General features: G+C 36.1%; 1 protein-coding gene and 2 pseudogenes across 1 annotated transcript; 1 reads left to right on the top strand and 2 right to left on the bottom strand.

Moving 5' to 3' along the window:
- Positions 1–6247: 6247 nt before the first annotated feature.
- On the bottom strand, positions 6248–7226 carry LOC150033999 (uncharacterized; annotated as a pseudogene).
- Positions 7227–7881: 655 nt separating this feature from the next.
- On the bottom strand, positions 7882–9984 carry LOC150033998 (uncharacterized; annotated as a pseudogene).
- Positions 9985–21257: 11273 nt separating this feature from the next.
- On the top strand, positions 21258–22871 carry LOC120090840 (uncharacterized). Its single transcript, XM_039048543.2, has one exon. The coding sequence runs from the start codon at positions 21264–21266 to the stop codon at positions 22869–22871; it is 1608 nt and encodes a 535-aa protein (XP_038904471.1). The 5' UTR covers positions 21258–21263.
- The last annotated feature ends 295 nt before the right edge of the window (positions 22872–23166 follow it).

Genomic DNA, 23166 nt, shown 5'->3' with positions numbered 1-23166 from the left:
TGTCTATGTTAAAACAATTACATATTAATATTCCATTCAGTGAAGCGATCGAGGAGATGGCTGCATATGCGAAGTTTCTGAAGGAAATGGTAACCAAGAAGAGGGGCACCGATAAGTTTGCTACGGTGGCTTTAACACAGAGTTCGAAATCAATAAATCCACCAAAGATGAGCAATCCTGGGAGCTTTACTATACCTTGCTCCATAGGAGGGCTGTACATCGGGCAAACCTTGTGTGACCTTGAAGCCAACATCAATTTAATGCCTCTGTTGATCTTTAAGTAGCTGAATGTGGGGCAACTTGTGCCCATGACCGTGACTCTCCAACTTGTAGATAGATCTTTGGTGCACCCAGAGGGGAAGGTGAAGAACGTGCTGATCACCATCGACAAATTTATCCTACCAGCTGACTTCATCATCTTAGATTACGAAGCCGACAAAGATGTGCCCATCATCCTGGGGTGACCATTTTTATCAATAGGTCGTGCCCAGATTAATGTGCATAAAGGGGAGATCACTTTGAGCATAAATGGACAGAAGCTCAAGTTCAACATCATCTATGCCATGAAGTTTCCTGACGAAGAAGACCTGCATGACTCAGACGATGACCAGAATTTGATTGAAGAAGAAAAGTTTGAAGAAGAGAATGAAGAAGAGGATGTAAGCGCATCCATTGCTGCCTGTAATGCGATCATAAAAAGAATAAACAAGGAAGTTGAAACAATCGCAACCCAAGAAGAAGAGCCAACAGAAAAAGAAGAAAGAAAAATAACGCAACCGTCCTTAGTAGAACCACACCAAATGGAATTAAAGACCCTGCCGAACCACCTAAAGTACGCATTTTTTGGGCAGAGAAGCTGCTAGTAATTATTTCCTTCGAACTTAATGAAAACCAGGAGAATGCGTTGATGACCATTCTGAGGAAACATGTGCAAGCAATTGGTTGGACGCTCGCTGACATTCGAGGAATTAGCCAAGCGTAATGTATGCACCGAATTCGTCTTGAAGAAAACCACAAGGCAACGATAGAACATCAGCGCAGACTCAACCCTGCGATGAAAGAGGTCGTTATAAAGGAGATCATTAAGTGGTTAGATGCGGGCATTATTTATCCGACAGCAGATAGCACGTGGGTCAACCCCGTGCAGTGTGTGCCTAAAAAGGTGGCATGACGGTAGTCTCGAACGAAAATAATGAACTAATACCATAAAGAACCATCACCAGGTGGCGTATTTGCATGGACTACCGCAAGCTGAATGCGACAACAAAGAAAGATCATTTCCCTCTACCGTTCATTGACCAGATGCTAGATCGTTTAGTCGGAAATGACTTTTACTGCTTTCTAGATGGCTATGCCGGGTATAACCAGATTATAATTGCTTTAGAAGACCAGGACAAGACCACATTCACTTGCCCATATGGGACCGTTACTTTTCACCGCATGCCGTTCGACCTCTGCAATGCGCCAAGCACGTTCCAAAGGTGCATGATGGCCATCTTTTCAGACTATCTTGAGGACTCTGTTGAAATCTTCATGGACGACTTCTCTGTCTATGGGCACACCTATGAAGTTTGTCTAGCCAACCTGGAGAAGATACTGAAAAGATGCGAGGAGACGAATCTCGTCCTTAATTGGGAAAATTTCCATTTTATGGTAAAGGAGGGCATCGTGTTGGGCACAAGGTTTCTCGGGACAGGTTGGAGGTGGATAAAGAAAAAATAGAAGCAATTGAAAAACTTCCACCTCTAACAATCGTGACAGACGTACGAAGTTTCTTGAGGCATGCTGGATTCTATAGACGCTTTGTCTTGAAAATAGCACGACCACTGAGTGCATTGTTGGAGGCTGACAGAAAATTTGATTTTGAAAACAATTGCCTCAACGCATTTAGAATTTTGAAGAATGCATTGACTACCGCATCCGTGTTAATTGCACCTGATTGGACACTTCCTTTTGAATTAATGTGCGATGTAAGCAGGTATGCAATGAGAGCAGCTTTGGCATAAAAGAGAAAAACAATCTTACATCCCATCGCATATGCGAGTAAGACATTAAATCTTGCTCAGACCAATTACACCACCACAGAGAAAGAGCTACTTGCGGTAATTTTTGCATTGGAAAAATTTAGAGCATATCTATTGGGAACAAAGGTACTCATCCATATTGATCATGCGATAATAAAGTACTTAATGACAAAGAAAGACGCAAAGCCGAGGTTGATCAGATGGGTTCTCCTCCTTCAATAATTTGACATAGAAATAATTGGTCGAAAGGGGATGAAAAACCAAGTTGTGGATCACTTGTCTAGAATGGAAAACCCTGAGGTTGACCGTAATGAGTCAGAGGTGAGTGCGGTGTTCCCGGATGAGCAGCTGTTCCATATTGAAGAATTGCCTTGGTATGCTGACATAGTTAACTATCTGGTGTGCGAGCAATTTTCAGAAGATTATACTGATCACCAGAAGAGGAGGCTCAAGCACTAATGCAGATCATATTTCTGGGATGATTCGAATCTGTACAAAAGGGGGGCAGACCAGATTCTGCGACTATACGTACCAAATGCTGCTCAACAACGCATATTATCGCAATGTCATGACTCACCATATGGTGGGCACTTTGGAGGACAACGCACTACAGCTAAGGTCTTATAGAGTGGATTCTTTTGGCCAACATTGTTTAAGGATGCAGCTGACTGCGTGATGAAGTGTGATCGGTGCCAACGCACCAGTAACATTTATGGAAACATGCAATGCTGATGAACATCATCTTGGAGCTTGAGTTGTTCGACGTATGAGGTATCGACTTCATTGGACCATTCCCTCCCTCGAATGGTAAACATTATATTTTATTAGCCGTCGACTATGTATCTAGGTGGGTAGAGGCATTGGCATGTGCCGCAAGCGATGCGGCGGTAGTCTCTCAATTCCTGAAGAAAAATATTTTCACTCGTTTTGGCACTCCACGTGCCATAATAAGTGATGAAGGGTCCCACTTTGTCAATCATACTGTCAAGAAGCTGTTGTGTAAATATAACATTCTCCACAAAGTGGCCACCGCATACCATCCGTAGAAGAATGGTCGGGCCGAGGTATCCAATTGAGAGATCAAGCTGATACTCAAGAAGGTAGTAAGGCCTTTACAAAAAGATTGGGCAACAAAGCTCGACGATGCATTGTGGGCATACCGGATTGCATTTAAAACACCTATAGGTATGTCCCCATATACGTTGGTATTTGGTAAGGTGTGTCATTTGCCTCTGGAGCTGGAATACAAGACACTGTGGGCAGTAAAGAAGCTAAACTTTGACTTGAGAAAAGCAGGAGATGCAAGAAAACTTCAACTAGTCGAGCTGGAAGAATGAAGGATTAACGCATATGAGAACGCAAAGATTTACAAGGAGCGCACCAAGCGCTAGCACGAAAAACACATATGCGGCAAGAACCTCCAAGTCAGACAGAGGGTCTTACTATTCAACTCACGTCTACAGCTCTTCCCTAGAAAATTAAAGTCACGTTGGTCCGGACCATTCATAGTCAGAGAGGTATTTTTGCATGGCGCGGTCGAATTATCGAATGATGACGGAACCAACATATTCAAAGTTAATGGGCAGCGAGTAAAAGCGTATCTTGGAGAAGGCTAGCATCGCCAAGTTGACTCTGTGGAACTGAGGAACTTTGAATAAAGAAGGAAGTAGGTGGTCCCTGTGCTATCAAACGATCGAAATTCATCAGGGATGCAAGTTTTGGGAATCATGAAATCTTCAACTTTTCTCTACTGCTCTGAATTTCATTCCATTATATCTTTTCAGCTTTTTATCTATTCTTACAAAAAAAAAGGTTGTTTTGTTTAATCTTATTTGACCCTCTCATTGTTTTTCTTGCAACGATCGAGGCACTGGATTGTGGAGGTGTTACACGAAGAAGCAACTTATCTCTTTCTGACCGCAATCCAAAGAAGATAGATCGCCGCAAAGAAGGATGCATCAATACATAATGCAGGTGACAGCGCAAATTTGGGGGTTGTATTCTTCCTTAACTTTATTTCAAATGATGAAAAACATGGTTATATTTCTTTCGTATATACTAGAATCAACTTAATTTTAAGATAGTCACCTCATGAAATATTTCTAGAAGTTAGGGGTCTGCTAGCTTTCTTTCAAACTCTCTTTACAAAACCTCCTAAGAACATCACATGTCTTCTTTCAATCTTTTGGCAATGAGGATATTTTCGCATTTTAAATTTGGGGGTGGGGTATTTATTTTCGACCTTGCTATTTAAAAAAAATAAAAAATAAAAAATAAAAAAAATAAAAAAGAGAAGAAAAAAGGAAAATTTTGAGAATAACAACTCCGCTGTCAACGCAATGGGAAACCCATGTTAATAAGAATTAGGTTGTGAAGGGCACTTACCCGTAGTTGGATGTTCGCATGACACACGTGGGGGCAAGCCAAAATGAAAGTAAGTCACCAGGATCAACGAATAAATAAATGACCACAACTCCGCTGCTAAGTAGGTATGAGTTTAGTCTGAGAAAGAGCACATTGCTCGTAGTTGGATGCCCGCATGACACACGTGGGGGCAAGCCAAAACGAAGGCAAGGCACTTGGATCAGTGCAAGGTCAGAAAAAAAAATAATGTCAAGAAATATGCAAGGATAAAAATCATTTGATACCTCGGTGGAAAAGTTTTCTTTTTGAAATAAATCATGCGATGTCCTGGAATTTAGTAAAGTTCTTTTGAAGGTTAAGCTTGCAGTCCCTAGGTCTTAGAAGTATTTTAAGAGAGACTTGAATAAGACTTAAGGAAATTTTGGTGTATAGGAGTTAAATGAAGTATCTTTGAGAAATCTAGGAAAAGAGATTTGTGGTCGACTCGCTAACGGAATCTTTAGCTTATGCTTGAGGACAAACATTGTTTAAATTTGGGGGTGTGATAACGGGCAGAAATGCACGTTATTACAGTGCTAAGTTCTTAAACAATGTTGGATTGCGTTGATAAAATATGTTAGATTAGGTCCAAAAAGCATTAAGTTCATAATATTGTGGCCACATGCGTTCATTTCATTAGAACAATTGATTTTTGTATTTTTATGCAGAATATGTGTTGACGCAAGGTAGAAAGAGCGATCACAAGAAATCATTGGTAGAGCGCAGCATTACTGCAAAGTTTTGTGGTGATTTGTGTTCATAAACATCTGCCCAAGAAGGATTACCGCATAGCATCTGGGTGAAAGGCATAATTAATCACGATGGGATAGAAAGCTGATGACGGTCGAATACGAATTAAGTTGATAGCTACTTCTTTTTGGTGACAAATATTCGACGCATCAGTTAGGGAATTCAAGCCATCCCATCTGTGCAATCATAAGAGAGAAGCCGCCCTCACCCCGAAGCTCTATAAATACCAAAGGCATCATTCAGAAAAGGGATTCGGATCATTTAGCTCATCACGTCTTTGTCCATAGTTTTCCTTTTTATTTTAAGGCAAAGCAAGAGAAGAGTAGAGGTGTCGGAGATCGTTCAGGACAACTCGAGAGAGAACCCAGAGGCGTAGAAGCAGAGAGCGGGCCGACTCTCGCGAGAGTGAGATTATCTTTTGAACACGAGTAGAAAAGACAGTGTAAAAGCCTGGGAAGCAAGATATTGCTACCAGGCTCTTTATTCACTTCTTGCATTGTTATTCTGTACTTCATCTTTATAAACAATGGAAGTCAATAGACATAGTAATCTAACAAAATTATTTTGGTTAGGACTCTATAATACGTAACCACATCAATTTTTGGAGATCCATCTTCAACACTTGATCTATGTACTGTATTTGCATCAATTGAAACATCACTCTTTTGAGTGGACCTTTCTACGATTTTTATATGGAATCGCTGACCGTTTATAATGTATCCTGAATATGACCTTATAGTCTTGCGAGGTCCATTTGCAAGCCATTTCAATATATCTGAGTCTTTTGTGTTACCAACATCTAATAAAATCTGTTCCATTTAAAAAAACTGTAACGTTAGGTGAATTCATGATTGCGACCATTACCATAAGTGAGCAAAACATTAGCTTCTCTTTCAACCACAGTGGACATTGTTCTGAGTGAACCTTCAATAAGAGTATCATCATTTGCAAATCTTTTATTCAATAGCATCAATTCTTTCTTATGTATTCTAAAATATTTGATAAATCACTAATTAAAATTCTAATACCTTATACAAAAGAAAATGAATAGTCTCCAATTGATACATTACTCACTCTATATATGGTTCCACTGCAGCTGTGTCAAACAAGACATATTGATGCACTAGGTTGAGCACGTCATTAGTTAATGAAATTTCATCTCCTGTAGATATAGGATGACCTTCGAGTATGACACCATTGTTAAATTCTTCATTCTAACATTGTTTGGCATCAAGTCCAATTGAATCTTTAAAACAATTATTATAAGAAAGAATGCATTCCTCATCTAAATAACGCTCTGCAATACACCCTTTGGGACGTGATTGATTCCTAACATACCTTTTTAAAATCTTCATGTACCTAAGGATATTCTCATAAAAATTATAAGATACTTAAGATATTTAACTAATTTCTACCTATAATATATGATATGATACGCTAAGATACCTTTCCAATGGAAATATCCAACGAAATTGAACTGGTTCACATAAACGAACTTCACACCCCAAATGAATGACCAAATGAGTCATGATGTCAAAGAAGGAAGGAGGAAAATACCTCTAAAAAAGGCACAATATATCAATTACCTTCTTTTCAGTTTCCAACATACTTTCTCGATCAATTACATTCTGACAAATTTTATTAAAGAATGCACAGATTTGTGTTATTGAATGTCAAGGACCCTTCAGAATCATTCCTCTAATGACAACCGGTAGAAGTTGTTGCATTAACACATGATAGTCATGAAATTTTAATCCCATTACCTTGCATTCCTCCACTGAAAAACAGTTCGAAATGTTTGAACTATAACCATCGGGTAATTTCAACTCATGTAATATATTGGAAAATAATCGTTTCTCTGATTTAGACAAAGTGTGTAGAGCTAGAGGAAGGTATACTCGACTCCCCCATTCTTTTGGGTATAAGTAAGTCATGTCGTATATTCATGTCTTACAAATCTTTTCGAGCATTGTATCCATCTTTTGATTTTCCATTAATATCCAACAATGTGCCTATTATGCTCTCGCAAACATTTTTCTTAACATGCATGATGTCCAAGTTGTGACGTAATACAAGTTCCTACATTAGAGTAAAAACTTGTCAGTACATAACATAATGTACATCAAAGCGTAGCCAACTAAAGGATTAGTGAAAAAGATGCATGTACTTTCCAATATAGCATGTCAAATAAGATTGATCATTTTTTCCACATTCCATTCAACTTTTTTTGTCTCTTTCGTTTTTTTTCCTCGAATTTTCCAAAATAAAATCTTTGAGTTGGGCATCAATTGCATTTCCATTTGCAATCCTAGGAGCTTATTGTTGTTCAACTTTGCCATCAAACCATGACTTCTTTCTTCTATATGCATGAGATGAAGGCAAAAAACATCTATGACCCATATACACTAATTTCTTACTATGGTACAACCATTGGGAATGTGTGTGCTCCCCATAAATTGGACATGTCGTCTTGCCCTTTATTATGTAACCAACAAGATTTCCATACGTAGGAAAGTCATTGATCGTCCACATAAGCACAACTCTCAAATTGAAGTTTGATTTGCTTACTATGTCATAAACTTCCACTCCATTCCATAACAATTTCAGGTCATCAATTAATGGTTGCAAATTAATGTCAATATTATTGCCAGGCTATTTAGGACCAGGTATCAGTAATGTTAGCACTATATTTTCTTTTGACATCCTATTTCATCTGTTTGGTACGCTTATCCACCTTCCATCGAGAATGCCCACAAATTGGATAACTCTTTAAATCTTTATTATCTTTCATAAACAAGCAACAATCATTTGCACAAGTATGAATCTTTTCATATCCTAAATCAAATACTTTTAAGAACTTCTTTACTTCATAAGTGGATTTTGGGAAAACATTGTCAGGGGATAGCATATCGTGCAATAGCTCTAAAAGACTTGTGAAAATTTTATTGGTCCAATCATTAGTAGCCTTTATCCTATATAAAGATATCACAACTGACATTTTTTTTTATATTTTGTACAATGAGGATACAAAGAAGTGTTTGCATCTACAATCTTTTGATTGACGTCACTATTTACAAATGGTTCATCAACTTTTTTGTCGCTCATGAAAGAAGTACTACAAAAGGGTTGACCATCAAACATACACTCTATAATTACTTCTTCACCATGATGGTACCAAATCCTATAAGTTGGGTCCATACCTTTGATAACCAAATGTTCATAGATAACATCAAAGGTTTGATGATTCATGTTCTTACATGCGTTGCATGGACACAAAATTTTGTCTACTCGACCCAATATGTTATCTACTTGTTTGACGAACCCTCACTTATGAAAATCTAAGAATAATCCTGAATAAACAAGAGTTCATAGTTAGCTCAAGATTAAGGTCAAGTTACCTAGATCATCGCTTTGAAATATTCAATCTTAAACAGTAAACAACGTTATAAAGTAAGAGTGACTTATTTCTTGGTTCGATCTTTATACAAACTCTTTGCATAGGACGCTCCCACTTGCATATCTTCACATGAACGATTAAGGATCACATTGTTTGTACTAAATACAAAGTGGGTCACATCCGATAGTGTTTCCAGAATAAGGTACCTAGTCTTATTCGTATACTATAGACCATTTTGGCTATATACTTGAACTTGATCTAATCTTATGTGTCCATAAAAACCCAAGTACTCATGTAATAGCTATGGATCTTAGTTTATTGGATTTAGTTTTTACAAATGCGATTTACATATCACTAACAATTTTATTGAATAAACCTCAATAACATCTTTATTGCATATAAAATATGTTTAGTTTTACAAAGTGTGAGTTTTAGGACATACAACCCAACATATGATAACTCTTGTGGTAAAAAAGGAAAACCTTTGGTTAAGGCTAATAAAGGTAAAGGTTCCATTCAGGTTGTATCTAATGTTCCCCTCGATGGTATATCTTTTCATATAGAGGAGAATGTTCAAAACTAACATGGTTCGCACTATCATGAATCTTGGTCCATACTACCCGTAGGTGGTAAGTGAATTTATAGCCAACTTTTCGAGCAACTCCGATAATACTGAGAGTTCTGATTATCGTAGAGTTCAATGCGGGCACTATTTTGTGGTTACTGCTGCTCTGTTAAACAAGGTGTTGGATGGACAGGTTGATGAGAATGTTATTGAGCAACTTTCCTCTAAGAATGACTTAATGTTTGAATTAACTAGTGGTGTGAAGTAGGGCACTAGTTCCTAGGAGGAGCCTAAGTAATATAGAGAGGGAATCTCACAATTAGAAGGAGTCTAACTGTTAGTTCGAGAGTAGAAGACATGTGTCACTATTATTGTCAGAATCGAAAAATAAGTAAGTATAACATTATAATTTCTTTATTTTACACTAGTGGATTTATCTTTCTTGGGACATTGTCCCCTAGATGTAAGTGGTATTCACCAAACTTGGTTAACAATTCTTGTGTTTGATCTGTCTTCTTGAAGATTATAAGCTCATACATTCAACATTCAAGAACTATTTCACATTTCTTTAACTTTTACAGTTAGTTATTTTAATTACTTGTATCAGAAATTAGTATAAATACTCATAATTTACAATTTTTTAAATACAACAACATACATAGTTTCAAGAAGAACTTGAAAGATCTGTAAAAGAAAAAGAGTCTGTGACTTAGCTTCAATAAAACTCTCGCCTTTCCATGGACGTAGGCTTTAATAGCCGAACCACGTATATCGCTAAGCATTCGTTCCCTTTTCTTCATATCGTCTACAGGAACGTCTGATCGTTTACCTTTTCCTTCTTCCATTGTCTACACGATTGCATGTTCTTTTACCTTTTCCTTCTGCCTTTGTCTATACGATTGCATGACTTTTCCATCGTATACTCAAAGCAGTCGCACAGATCAAACAAGAAGGCATTAGGGTTAGAAGAAAGTAAAAGAACACAGAAGGCAGAGAACGAGAGAATTAGACAACCTCATAACTCAGAAGAAAATAAATAAAAACAAAAAATAAAATGCAAATACTGTAAGAAAAAGGGACATCTAATTAAAGACTGTTTTATCTTAAAGAGAAATAACCAAGAGAAAGAGAAGGATTCAAAAGGCAAACAGCCCGAAGCATCTGTTGTAGAAGGTTCCTTCATCTACTCAGATGCTTTAGCCTCAACTTTAGATAAATCCAATCTTATAAACCCTCTAGGAAAACATGATTGGGTTCTTGATTCCGGATGCACCTACCATAGGACCTCAATGAAACCTTGGTTTAACATCTTTAAGGAAATTGAAAGAGAAATTATTTATATGGGAAACAACCAAGGCTGTAAAATAGAAGGCATTGGCTTTGTTTCCATGAAACTTAAGGATGGAGCCATCAAACTTCTTAGGAATGTGAGATATGTTCCGCTACTTAAGAGAAATCTAATCTCCTTAGGTATTTTAGATGCTATTGGGTGTGAATACAGGGGTGCTAAAGGACTCTAAAGTAATTTAGTTGGGGAAAAGATAAATGACTTATTTGTGGTCAAAGAAGTTGAAATGATGACAGAGGCTTATGTTGCCACCACAAATGAGATTATAGAGGCTTATGTATGGCACAAAAGGTTATCTCACATAAGTGCTAAAGGCCTAGAAGTCCTATCTAATCAAGGAATTCTCCCTAAAGATCTCTCAAAAGATCTAACCTTTTGTGAACACTGTGTTTTAGGGAAAGCCACAAGGCAAAGTTTCACTAAAGCACAACATACCACAAAAGCTATCCTAGACTATATACACTCTAATTTATGGGGTCCAGCTTCTACACCTAGCCTAAGTGGCTCAAAGTATTTACTTTCTTTTATTGATGACTTCTCTAGGAAAAGTTGGGTTTACTTCCTTAAAACTAAAGACCAAGTGTTTGATAGGTTTAAGGAATGGAAACTCATGATAGAGAAACAAACTTCTAAAGAAATTAAATACCTAAGAACTGAAAATGGACTGAAATTTTGTAGTAAAGAGTTTAATAAATTATGTAAAGAAATAGGAATCACTAGGCACAAGACAATTAGAATCACTCCTCAGCAAAATGAAGTAGCTGAAAGACTAAATAGAACAGTCATGGAAAGAGTTAGATGTCTCCTATCAAATGCAATACTAAGTAAAAAATACTAGGCTGAGGCTGCAAGCTACACTGTGTACACCTTAAATAGGTGTCCACATTCCTCCCTAAATTTTTGACTCCTGAAGAAAAATGGACCACACATCCACCTAACCTAGAAAACCTAAGGGTATTTGGATGTGTTGGTTATATTCATCAAAATCAGGGGAAATTAAAATCTAGGACAGTAAAGTGTATGTTTGTAGGGTTTTCTGAGGGAGTAAAAGGATTTAAAATGTGGAATCCTATTGAAAAAAGGTTTATTATAAGCAGAGATGTCACTTTTAGAGAAAAAGAAATGTTTATGCAAAAAGAAAAGAAATCCTATGATGTTCCTAATAGCCCTAATACTACTAGGATTGAGGTGGAGTCACCTAAAGTTTCTTCCACTAACCAAAACCCTCCTATAGAATTAGAAGAAGAAGAGGAAGAAGAGGATGCCTCAAATGAGAACACTGGGAATACTAAAGTTATACCTGATTTAAGTCAGTACTCCTTGGCTAGGGATACACAAAGAAGATTGATAGTTCCTCCAGCTAGGTATACTAAAACTAACTATATGAACCTAGTTTTAAATGCCACAATAGCTCCTAATGACTGATGACATGTAGAAATGCATGCCATCCTAGTCCTTTTACTTAGAATTATGAAGGTCGTTAAGCATAAATTGCGTCGATCATGCTGGGAATTCACAAGAAAAGAAGTTTGTGCCAATTAACATGTCAAATCTCAGCTAACCCAGTACTTTGCGTTAATTGTGCGTTCAATGTTCTATATTTGTAGCTAATGCAGGAAATTAACGCAGAGACTGAAACCGGACCAACGCATAGAAGACCACATGCGGAGAAGCACTCCATCGCAAGGCAAATGCATCGATCAATGCATGGATGTTGCGGTAATCAACCGTATGTGCCCATCTCATGGGAGTTGCGCTCGTCAGGCGATTGCGGTCATCATATAGAGTTGCGGTGTTAAGCGAATGCGGTCATTGAATGATTGCAGCTACGCGACAACACATTCTAATGAGATCAACGCAAGGTAGGTGGAATGAACACATCAACGCATCTACCTCGAGAAAATACAAAGTTGATGTTGACATTTCACCTACCACGCCGTTGGTGGCAGAGGTTCAGAAAGGGCAAACGCGCCGAACGTCAGACTCAGAGCAGTCCAATTAATGCTGTCAGCGATCCAAAATCTATAAATAGAAGCCGATGAGCATAATTCTAAGTATCCAGGGTTTTCGCCTAAGGTTGAATCCAAGGTTTTCGCCTGAGGTTCGCCTAGGGCAGATCCTTGTGATTCAGGCAAAATGCATGAGAAGATGCTGAGAGTTCTTCACCTTCTTTATCTATTCTGAGTGACGACTGGAGCCTTCGACCGTAGCTAGATCTCGAGAGAGTCAGCTCCTCTGCCCATCCATGGCACCACCGACAGCCTCGACGCACATTCGCTGGGAGCAAATTTTTGCTTCCAATTGGTCATTCCTTTTTCCTTTCTTTTCCTAATTTGTATTGTATGACATTTTGAATTAAGAAATTAATATAATGTGTTTTCAATGCATTTCTCTATTCCTTTGACTCCATCTCCATCTTCTTACTTAGCATCTTTACTTTCATTGCAACACTTAGTGGGATTACTTGGGTATTGCATACTTAGTCACGTGGATTAGGAATATGAAGCATGTAGCAACCCCCGAGAGGTGTGCGTTGCGCGAGTATGTGAATAACCTTACTTGCTTAGTATAAAGCTACTGCAACGCCTATCTATAGGCTAAGGCATTGCTTGTCTATGGTGAAGTCAGCAACAATCAACTGTCTGGGAGGGTAAGTGGTTGGATGCATTAAGCAAGGTATGCGTTGTTTACTAGGGATAGTAATAATCTTGCGTCAACCAAGTCCATGCGTTTGTCTTGTCTTATGTTGTGCTCAACACCCCTTTAGAGCTACTCGAGAGAGAGTCTAAAGAAAGAACTTAATGACTCGAGAGAGCTAGGTTAGAATATAGACTCGAGAGAGCGAGACTAGATCGGCATAAGCAAGAGATAGGGACTTAGAGATAAGCTCTATTTGTCAACACTGCATCGCACGCACACTAGGAATAGGAATGATGATATGTGGCCACCTTGTTTGTGTATCATCGTATAGACAAGAATTAGAGGCTTATGTGTAGGCCCTATAGATACCTTTGCACATACATCGCATGCGTTCTAACATTAGAAGCCGTAGCATTCGCACTGAGAGGTGGTTTACTATTGTATGAGTGTTGCATGACCGCATTAGTTTGCGTTGACTAGGGTTGCTCTTGCGGTCACTCTTAAGGGTTGCAATGAAAACATCTCCGCATTTTATCCATTTTTCCATTCATTTATTTCATGCCAAGGTTTGTCGCATTTCTACTTCTCATGTACATTCCCATTACGTTGTCTGTTAGATAGAAGTAGGAGTAGGATTAATTTAGCAATAACCCCTCCATTCTTTTATTTAAACCGCCGCATGCATAATCACCGCAAACATATAGAACAAGTCCCTGTGTTTGACCTCGGATTACCCGAGAAACTTGCGTTCATGTTATACTTGGCATGAACGCAAGAAAACTTGTGGCAGGATGCACGGTCATTGCATACATAGTTGCCGCATTTTCATTCCAATGCATGACCAATCGACGCATGGCTATCAACGCATATTTTAGGAACATGCATTGCATAGTGCATCCAGCGGATCTTGGTTGTCGAGTAAAATTGACTTCTAATTTCGGCGCATCAAGTTTTTTAAAAACTTGATGCGTTATTTTATTAAGTGGAATATGGATAATATGCGTTGATGGAATTGCGTTGTACACTTAAGTTTCCCCAACAGAATTCAAGTGTAAATCCCCCTGAGTTTCTTGGTAAGTCTAGGGTCGATCACAGGGACTTGTGAAAATAGTTGTGTTGATAATTTTCTTATGAAAACTTTGCGGTAACCGGTAAAATAAATAAGGTGTTGGTTGTGATTGCGTTGATTGAAAATAAATAAAATACGGTGGAGTTTGAAAAGAGTTGGTAAGTGGGAAATGGGATGAATATGCGGTGAACGAGGTGAGAAAGGTTTCAGTTAACACTCCCTAGAATGCGTTCATACTTGTGATCATGCAACATGCATACAATAGTAAACCACCTTTTGGCGCGAATACCACGACTTCTAAGGCTAGAACACATGCGATAAATATGCGATAAGTCTACAAGGTTTACACATAAACCTTTATCCCTATTTATGCGATGACAAGATGACATCCACACAAATATGCGACCACATAATATCATTCCTATTCCTAGGATGCATGCGATGCAAGTTGACAAACAGAGCTTATCTCTAAGTCTCTATCTCTTGTTTATGCAAGCCTAATTTTTCTCTTTCAAGTCCAGATTCTAACCTACCTCTCTCGAGATATTAGGTTCTTTCTTTAGACTCTCTCTTGAGTAACTCTAAAGGGTATTTTGCACAGCATAAAACAAGACAATCGCAAGCAGTGAACTTCCTAACTCATGTTTAGCCTAGTTCTCCTCAACCCATTCAACTAGCTTAGCTACTCATGCGTATTATGAGAGTGAGCAGATGTAGAAATAGAACTTCCATTGAATAAATATGAAGATGAAGTACAAATAGCAATGCAAGTAAAGTAAAGAGCCTGGTAGCAATTTCTTGCTGCCAGGCATTTACACTGTTTCTACTTGTGCTCTAAAGATATTTCTTGCTCTCGCGAGAGTCAGCCCGCTCTCTGCCTTACGCCCCAAGGTTCTCTCTCGAGTTGCCCTGGGCGATCTCTGGCGTCATCGCTCTTCTCTTGCTTCGCCTTAAAAATGAAAAGAAAACTATGAACTGAATGTAAGGCAATCAACTGGTTAACTTGTTCAACCCCTTTTCTGAAGAATACACTTGGTATTTTTAGGGCATTAATGGTGAAAGGCGGCTTCTCTCTTCTGGTTGTATAGATGGGACAGCTTTAATTCCTGACTGATGCGCCGGATGATTGTCACCGACAAAGCTGAATGTACTTTGTGATCGTTATTAGCTGTCAACTTAATTTGGATCCGACTGTCATCAGCTTTCTGTCCCATCGCTCTTAATTGACTTTTCACCCAGATGTGCCCACCATGTTGCGCTGACCAAGTTGCGGTGATTCTTCTCGGGCGAATAATTGCGAGCACGTTCAACGCAAAGTCTTGCTGTGAAGTTGCACTCGACCGATGAATTCCTATGATCGCAATCTTTGCATTGCGTTAATGCTTATTCTGCACAAAAAAAATACAAAAATCAATAGTTTCAATGCGTTGACACATGCGACCACAATATTACAGAATTTATGCTTAATGGACGCAATTTATCATATTTCATCAACGCAATCCAACATTGTTTAATAACTTAGCACTATGATAACGTGCATTTCTGCTCGTTATCAATGACCAAGAACCAGCCATTTTTGAAGAGGCAGTGAACTGCCGGAATACTAGGTCTTGGATTCGAGCTATGTGTGAAGAGATGGAGTCACTCACTGTCAATAATACCTGGACCTTAGCTCCTCTTCCTAAAGGTTGTAAACTTATAGCCTCTAAATTGATATATAAACTAAATGAGGGTTTTACCAAAGAAGAAAAGCCTAGGTACAAGGCAAGGTTAGTGGCTAAAGGGTTTACTCAAAGGGAAGGAATAGACTATACTGAAATTTTTTCACTAGTAGTGAAACAAATCTCTATTAGGCTGCTTTTATCTCTAGTTGCTCAGTATAATCTAGAACTAGATCAACTAGATGTTAAAACTTCCTTTCTACATGGAAACTTAGATGAGGTTATCTATATGGTACAACCTAAAGGGTTTGAGGAAAAACGTAAGGAAGACCTGTACTGTCTCCTAAATAAGTCAATATATGGTCTAAAATAATCCCCTAGATGCTAGTATAGAAGGTTTAATGACTACATAGAGAGTATTGGATTTCAAAGAAGTTCTTATGATATTTGTTCTTTTATTAATTCTACTACCTATAAGGACAAAGTCTACTTATTACTCTATGTTGATGATATGTTACTAGTAGGAAAATCTAAGGAGGATTTAACTCATGTCAAAAATCTCCTAAAGAGAGAATTTGACATGAAGGACTTGGGTCAGTTTAGAAAGATCCTTGGGATAGAAATTCAAAGGGACAGAACTTCCTCAACCCTAACCATAAGTCAACCAAGCTAGTATGAAAAAGTAATCAATAGATTCAATATGACAAATGCAAAATTAGTCACCATACCTATTGCTACACACTTTAAACTTTCCTCTGAAAACTCACCAAAAGAAACTGATATAGAACATTTGACTCAAATGCAATCAATTCCATATAATTAAATAGTAGGGAGTCTAATGCACTTAATGATATCTACTATACAAGACTTATCATACAACACTAGTTTAGTCAGTAAATACATGTCTAACCCTGGAAAAATACATTGGGAAGCAACAAAATGGATTTTAGGATATCTATTTTGGTGTAAACAATCGAAATTAACATATCAAAGTACTAATAAATCAAATTTAGAGATATATGGATATGTTGATTCAGATTTTGCAGGTGACCAAGACAAAAGGAGATCTCTAACAAATTATCTATTCTTATTTGGTCCTAACTTATTGTGTTGGAAAGAAAATTTACAGTCAATCACAATATTGTCAACCACAGAAGTAGAGTACGTGGCTTTATCAGAAGCAATAAAGGAAGCACTGTGTTAAAAGGATTGATGAAGGACTTTGATATTAATCAAACAGTAGTTAAAATCTACTGTGATAACCAAAGTGCTATTCACCTTTCCAAAAACCCTCAGTATCATTCAAGGACCAAACATATAGATATCAAGTATCACTTTGTTAGAGACAGAATAGAGAAAAGAGAAGTTGAGGTGCTAAAAGTTCATACCACCGAGAATGCAGCCGACATGCTTACCAAACCTGTGAGTAAACTCAAGCTTACTAACTGTCTTGGTCAGATCGGGTTTCTGCTTCTTGAAAAAGGGTGAAGACATGTTAAATCCAGAAGGAGAAGAGGTTGTATGTTGAGCTTAAGGTGGAGATTTGAAGATTATAAGCTCATACATTCAACATTCAAGAACTATTTCACATTTCTTTAACTTTTATAGTTACTTATTGTAACTACTTGTATAAAAAATTAGTATAAATACTCATCATCTACAAATTTTTAGATACAACAACATACATAGTTTCAAGAAGAACTTGAAAGATCTATAAAAGAAAAAGAGTTTGTGACTTAGCTTCAATAAAATTCTCTCCTTCCCGTGGACGTAGACTTTAATAACCGAACCATGTATATCGTTGAGCATTCCTTCCCTTTTCTTCATATCATCTACAAGAACGTCTGATTGTTTACCTTTTTCCTTCTACCATCGTCTACACGATTGCATGACTCTTCCATCGTATACTCGAAGCAGTCACACAGATCAAACAAGAAGGCATTAGGGTTAGAAGAAAGTAAAAGAATACAGAAGGCGGAGAACGAGAGAATTAGAGAGCAAGAGAGAGAAAGAAAAATTAATTTACATTAATCACCCATTAGAAAGAAAGTAATTCTTTCAATTTTTTCATCAGACAAATAGCAGTGGGACAGACCACGTGTAAGGCATTAGCTGAAAAACCGTGGGCACATAATAGCCAAGTTTTCTACCAACCAAAAGTTTTTGAGGCAAAAGAACTGGACTCTCGGTTTGGATTAGCAAAAGGCCTCACATATAGTTTCACCATTTGGGCTAAAGTTTCATTAATTCACAGAAGCAGGCCGAACACTTATTTATTCTCTTTTTACTTTGGTGTGTTAATAAGTGTTGCATCATCTTATTTAACATCTTCCTCTGGCATAGCATTGCCTTCATATCTTTTTTCAATTGTAGTAAAAAAAAAAAAAAGTTTTGCTTTATTATTCTTTAAGTAGTTGGGTCGATTCCAACCAAGATTTATTTTCTTTTATTTTAAATTAAACACACTAGGAAATGTTTTTTTACAATTTTTTCCTTTACAATTTTTTCATAAGATTGAAATTTAAATAAATCATTTTATTATTTTTATTAAATAGTGTAATAGCTATATTTAAAATAAAAATATTTAAATTTAAATATTATTTCCGCTATTATAAAATTGAAAAAATAACAATCTCTATAAAAGGTGGGAGATTCAAACCTTAAATTTCTTTGTCTAGTTAAGTTATATTTAAATTTAAATATCGTTGATTTATATCAATGTTGGTCAATTAATGTGTTAATTTATTTTTCAATATTTATATATTAGTAGAATAGTTATATTATAATTTAAATATTCAAAATACTATGGTACCCAAAAAATCTAACATATATATAACTTAATTTAGTACCCAAAGTGCATTTTTTTCTTATAATTTTTTTTACCTTGAATAATAAAATTGCGATATTCGCATTCATGGTTTTTCAAACTAAACTATTCAGTTCAGTAATTTTGATTTATTTTTGTGCCAAAATAATGGTTATTATCTAAATTATAACACTAAAGAAAAGTAATTTTTAAATTTCCATTTTATAAAGAAAAGTGAGAAAAAAAAATTAACAAATAGAAAAGGAAAAAAATAGGTTGTATTCTGTTTATTTATTTATATTTAAAAACAATCTTACATTATTGAGTGGTATTCAAACCATGCATTCGGGATTGATAGCACCATCCTCTTGGTACTACAATTACAACAAAGCATCAAATGTGTAAATATTTTGCAGACGACTTCTCTTAAATAGACGACATCGATTTGTTTTTTTAAAAAATAATAATAAATAAATAGAAATAGTCGATATCGATTAAAAAAGATTGAAAATTGAATTTTGTAAAAGGTCAATTTCTTTTAAAACTACACATTTTTCTACTAAATTTTGGAACTCATTTATTTTTATAGTAAGTTTTCAAACGAGCAATATTTAAATATATTGAATAATAATCTAATTTGATATTTTTTTTAAAAAAAAAACCCACAAAAGTGCTACATTTAATTATTTTTAGTACAAAAAACCAAGGGATAAAGATTTAAACAATCTTCAAAATATATAAATATATATGACTATGACACTACATAGTTTTGCTCCTATACATGAATATAAAGTCTCTATATATTCTCTTCCTTTTTATCTTTTGATTTTGCTTTGCTTTGCTCACAATAATACTCCATTCCTTTTCTCTTTTCTTATAAAGACAGAAGCTCTTGTGATCTTTAAATAATTGCTACATTCCATTAAAGAATACCAATCTTTTTCAAGTTTTTCCATCTCATTTTCCATTTTTTTCCTTCTTTAAAACTATCCATCCCATGATCCCAATTTTCGTAAAGAAGAAATAAAAACGAACAACCTAACCTATGTAAGAACTCACTCCTTTCACGTTCTTCTTTCCGTTTTAATTTTCTTGTTTATCATTACTTTTTTTTTTCGTTTTTAAAAAGTGACGTTAAATCAAGTTCAAAACTTTAGAATTAAATATACAACATTTTACAATTTAAGGACCAAATGAAAACTAGATCCAAGATCTAAGGTATAGAAAAGGTATACTTTTCATTATTATTAAAAAAAATTATTGGTTTTATAATGCATCTTCTCTATTTGTCTTTTAGGGAATCATATCAAGTTTTATGAAAAATTTATATTTAGTTTTTTTTTTTCCTTTTTTCTTTCTTTCTTTTTAATATTCATATAAAGGAACAAAATCAAATAAGGAGGGAATAGATTTTAATATATACACGACCGTTGGTCTTCAAGAATAATAAGTTGTGTATTAAGAAATATGTCCATGTCTATTTTGAATATATTTTTCTTTTATTTATTTTGTATATTATTTCCTTATTTAGTTTGGATTGTAATATATATGTTTATCAAATTATAGATGGTATATATTGGACATTTATTATAATTGAGAAACTAAGGGAAGAAATTTTCCTAGTATTGTGCTTGTGGAGGGTTGAATTCCAACTAGACTTTGTTAAAAAACGATATAAATAAATTATTAATTGATCCAAAAGTTTAAGTAAATGGATAAAGACAAACAATATTTATATCATCTAACATGAACATGGATCAAAGATTTCAAAATATGTAATTTTGTATTATTAGACTTCAATCATTGTATGCGTGTGTTTCTTATTTCAGTATGCAAGGCGAATTTTTATTTTTTTCTTTATGTAAGGTTTTCTTTTTAAAAAAAAAGAAAAGAACAAAAGGAAAATGACCTATTTTAGTGATCACTCTTTGATTCTTGAGTTTTCACAATGAACCTTTCAAGTCTCCATATTTTTTAAGAATAGGAGTGCTTAGTCTCCAAATCTATGTTTCCAAAAGGTACATGTGTATATATAAGGGAAAAATTAAAATTAAAACTACTAAAACTTGCTTTTGTAATTAAGGTTCCGTTTGGTAATCATTTTGTTTTTTATTTTTGGTTTTGAAAAATAAGCCTATAGACACTATTTTTATCTCCAAATTTCTTCTTTTTTTTTTTAATCTACTTTTCACTTATGGTTTAAAAAATCAAACCAAATTTTGAAAAATGAATTTGGCTAAGAATTGAACCATTGTAATTAAGAAATATGCAAAATATAGTAAGAAATGTGAATGATATAAGCTTGGTTTTAAAAAGCAAAAATAAAAAATCAAATGATTAAGCTATTTGATTGTTTGTTTTGATTTTTTGAAAATTGAGCGGATACATCCCTTGATGTATAGTTCTGAAAATTTTCTTGCGTAGATTTTAAGAGCATTTGAAAAGAAAAAAGCGTTAACAAAAGGTGTATACTGTGTTGAGGTTTGGTAATGAATACTAATAGGTGAGATTGATGGAGGAGGGTGGTGGGAAGAAGTTAAATATTGTGAAAGATCCACACCCACATCCGCTAAAATTGTACCGAGAGGGGAAACCAGAAAATGTTGGACATGGAAAAGAGGCAGCAATTTTGTGCAGCATATGCAATGAATCATTCCGTCCGCCAGGGTTGGGGTGCTCGATGGATGAATGCACATTCAATGTCCATGAGTCATGCATCGAACTTCCCCCTAGGATCCCCAACCCCTTCCGAAACCACTGTCTTCTCTTTAGCCTCGACACCTTCGAAAACTTGCCTTGCCACTGCTGTGGCCAAAACCCATATGGCATCCATCACTTACATCGACAACCATAATCAGACCTACCGAAGTGATAGCGGCGTAAGACTGGACTTACAATGCGCCATCGCCCTCCACCTAAAACCCAACAGTTTACTAAAGACCACAACAGTAGATGGTGGTAAGTTATTTCGACATTTTAGTCATCCCCATTCATTAACCCTCCATCTTCATACAGACACAGATCTAGAAAGGAAAACTACAACAATTCCTGTTTGTATTGTCTGCGAAGCCCCTATCAAATCATCTTCTGATTACTATTATTGCCCTCAAACTCGTCCATTTTGCCATTTGTATACCTTTCATCCACAATGTGCTGAGCTGCCTCGCCATATCCAGCATCCTGAATTCAACGATGGTTCTTATCCATTGTTTCTCTTTGCCCTGCCTCCGGATTCGAATGCAGTTTGCGATAATTGTAAAGGTGAATACACAATATTTTCCTACTCCTACCCATCCACCTCGAGTAGAAAAATTCTTCATCCACGCTGTGTTTCTACATTTAATCACACACACGACTACCAGATTCTCTACAGGAAGCTTCGTCATTACAAGTGTCATATTTGTGGCAAATCTACCACAGATGGCTTCCCTTGGTTTTGTACAATCTGCCATCAATTTGCCCATAAACAATGTGCAATTCACCAAATGTCCAAACATCTTCATCTTCTTCATCATCATGCCTCCACTCAAACATCCTCGTCTGACAATAAGACAATCCAACATTTTAGCCATAAGCAGCATACGTTGACTCTTTATGAGCCTCAATCTAATTCCCCTGGTGAGTATAGAGTTTGTGATGGGTGTATGCGATGGATATCGACTGATCAATCTCAATTCTATGCTTGTCAACGCTGCGGCTTCTATCTGCACCGAGATTGCGCAACATTACCAACTCGATTAAAAAATTCCTTCCTCGATTGCCACGAGTTGAGTTTGGTGTATACTCCAGATTTTGTATTCTCATGTGGTATTTGCCTTCAATATTGTCATGGTTTTGCCTACCGTTGTGACAAATGTCAGTATGCAATTGACATTCGATGTGCTGCTACATTCAAAATCCCATTTGAACATTCAAGTCACCGTCATCCCCTGTCTGATTGTAACAGAAAAGTAGAACACAAGTGTAATGCTTGTGGAGAGGAGCTGAAGCACAAATGTGTGGGATGTGAGGAATGCAACTTCTACTTGGACTTACGATGTGCACATCTGCCGATTGCTGTAAGAAATAGATTTGATGAACATCATTTGATCCTCAGTATCTTTAAGAATGCAACAACAAAGGTTGATGGAAAATACCTTCAAATTGATGGTGAGGACAAAAATGGTGACTTTGATAGTATGGAAAATACCTTCAACAACAGATTTTAATAGTATTTTCCAAATCAAAGCCACATTTCGAAAATTTGGAAATTGGTTAAAAATTCAAATTATGTTTATATAAGAAATATGAAAACCACAATTAAGAAATTGTACCAAAAAAATATGCACAATTGTCAAAAACAAGAGATTGAAATATTTATCAAATATAGCCTTAAAAAACTTGTTTTTGTTTTTAGAATTTAATTGAAGTTGTTATTAAAACTAATCTACCACTAAGAGTTCATTTCTTTCATATTACCTAGGTCTCATAACATTTCTTTTAACGTTGTATTGGAATATTTCT

Source organism: Benincasa hispida, chromosome 9 (assembly GCF_027475165.1).
Source record: "Benincasa hispida cultivar pf3 chromosome 9, pf3_genome.v1.1, whole genome shotgun sequence".
NCBI classification, from domain to species: domain Eukaryota; kingdom Viridiplantae; phylum Streptophyta; class Magnoliopsida; order Cucurbitales; family Cucurbitaceae; genus Benincasa; species Benincasa hispida.
This window is presented reverse-complemented; position numbering and strand designations above follow the sequence as displayed.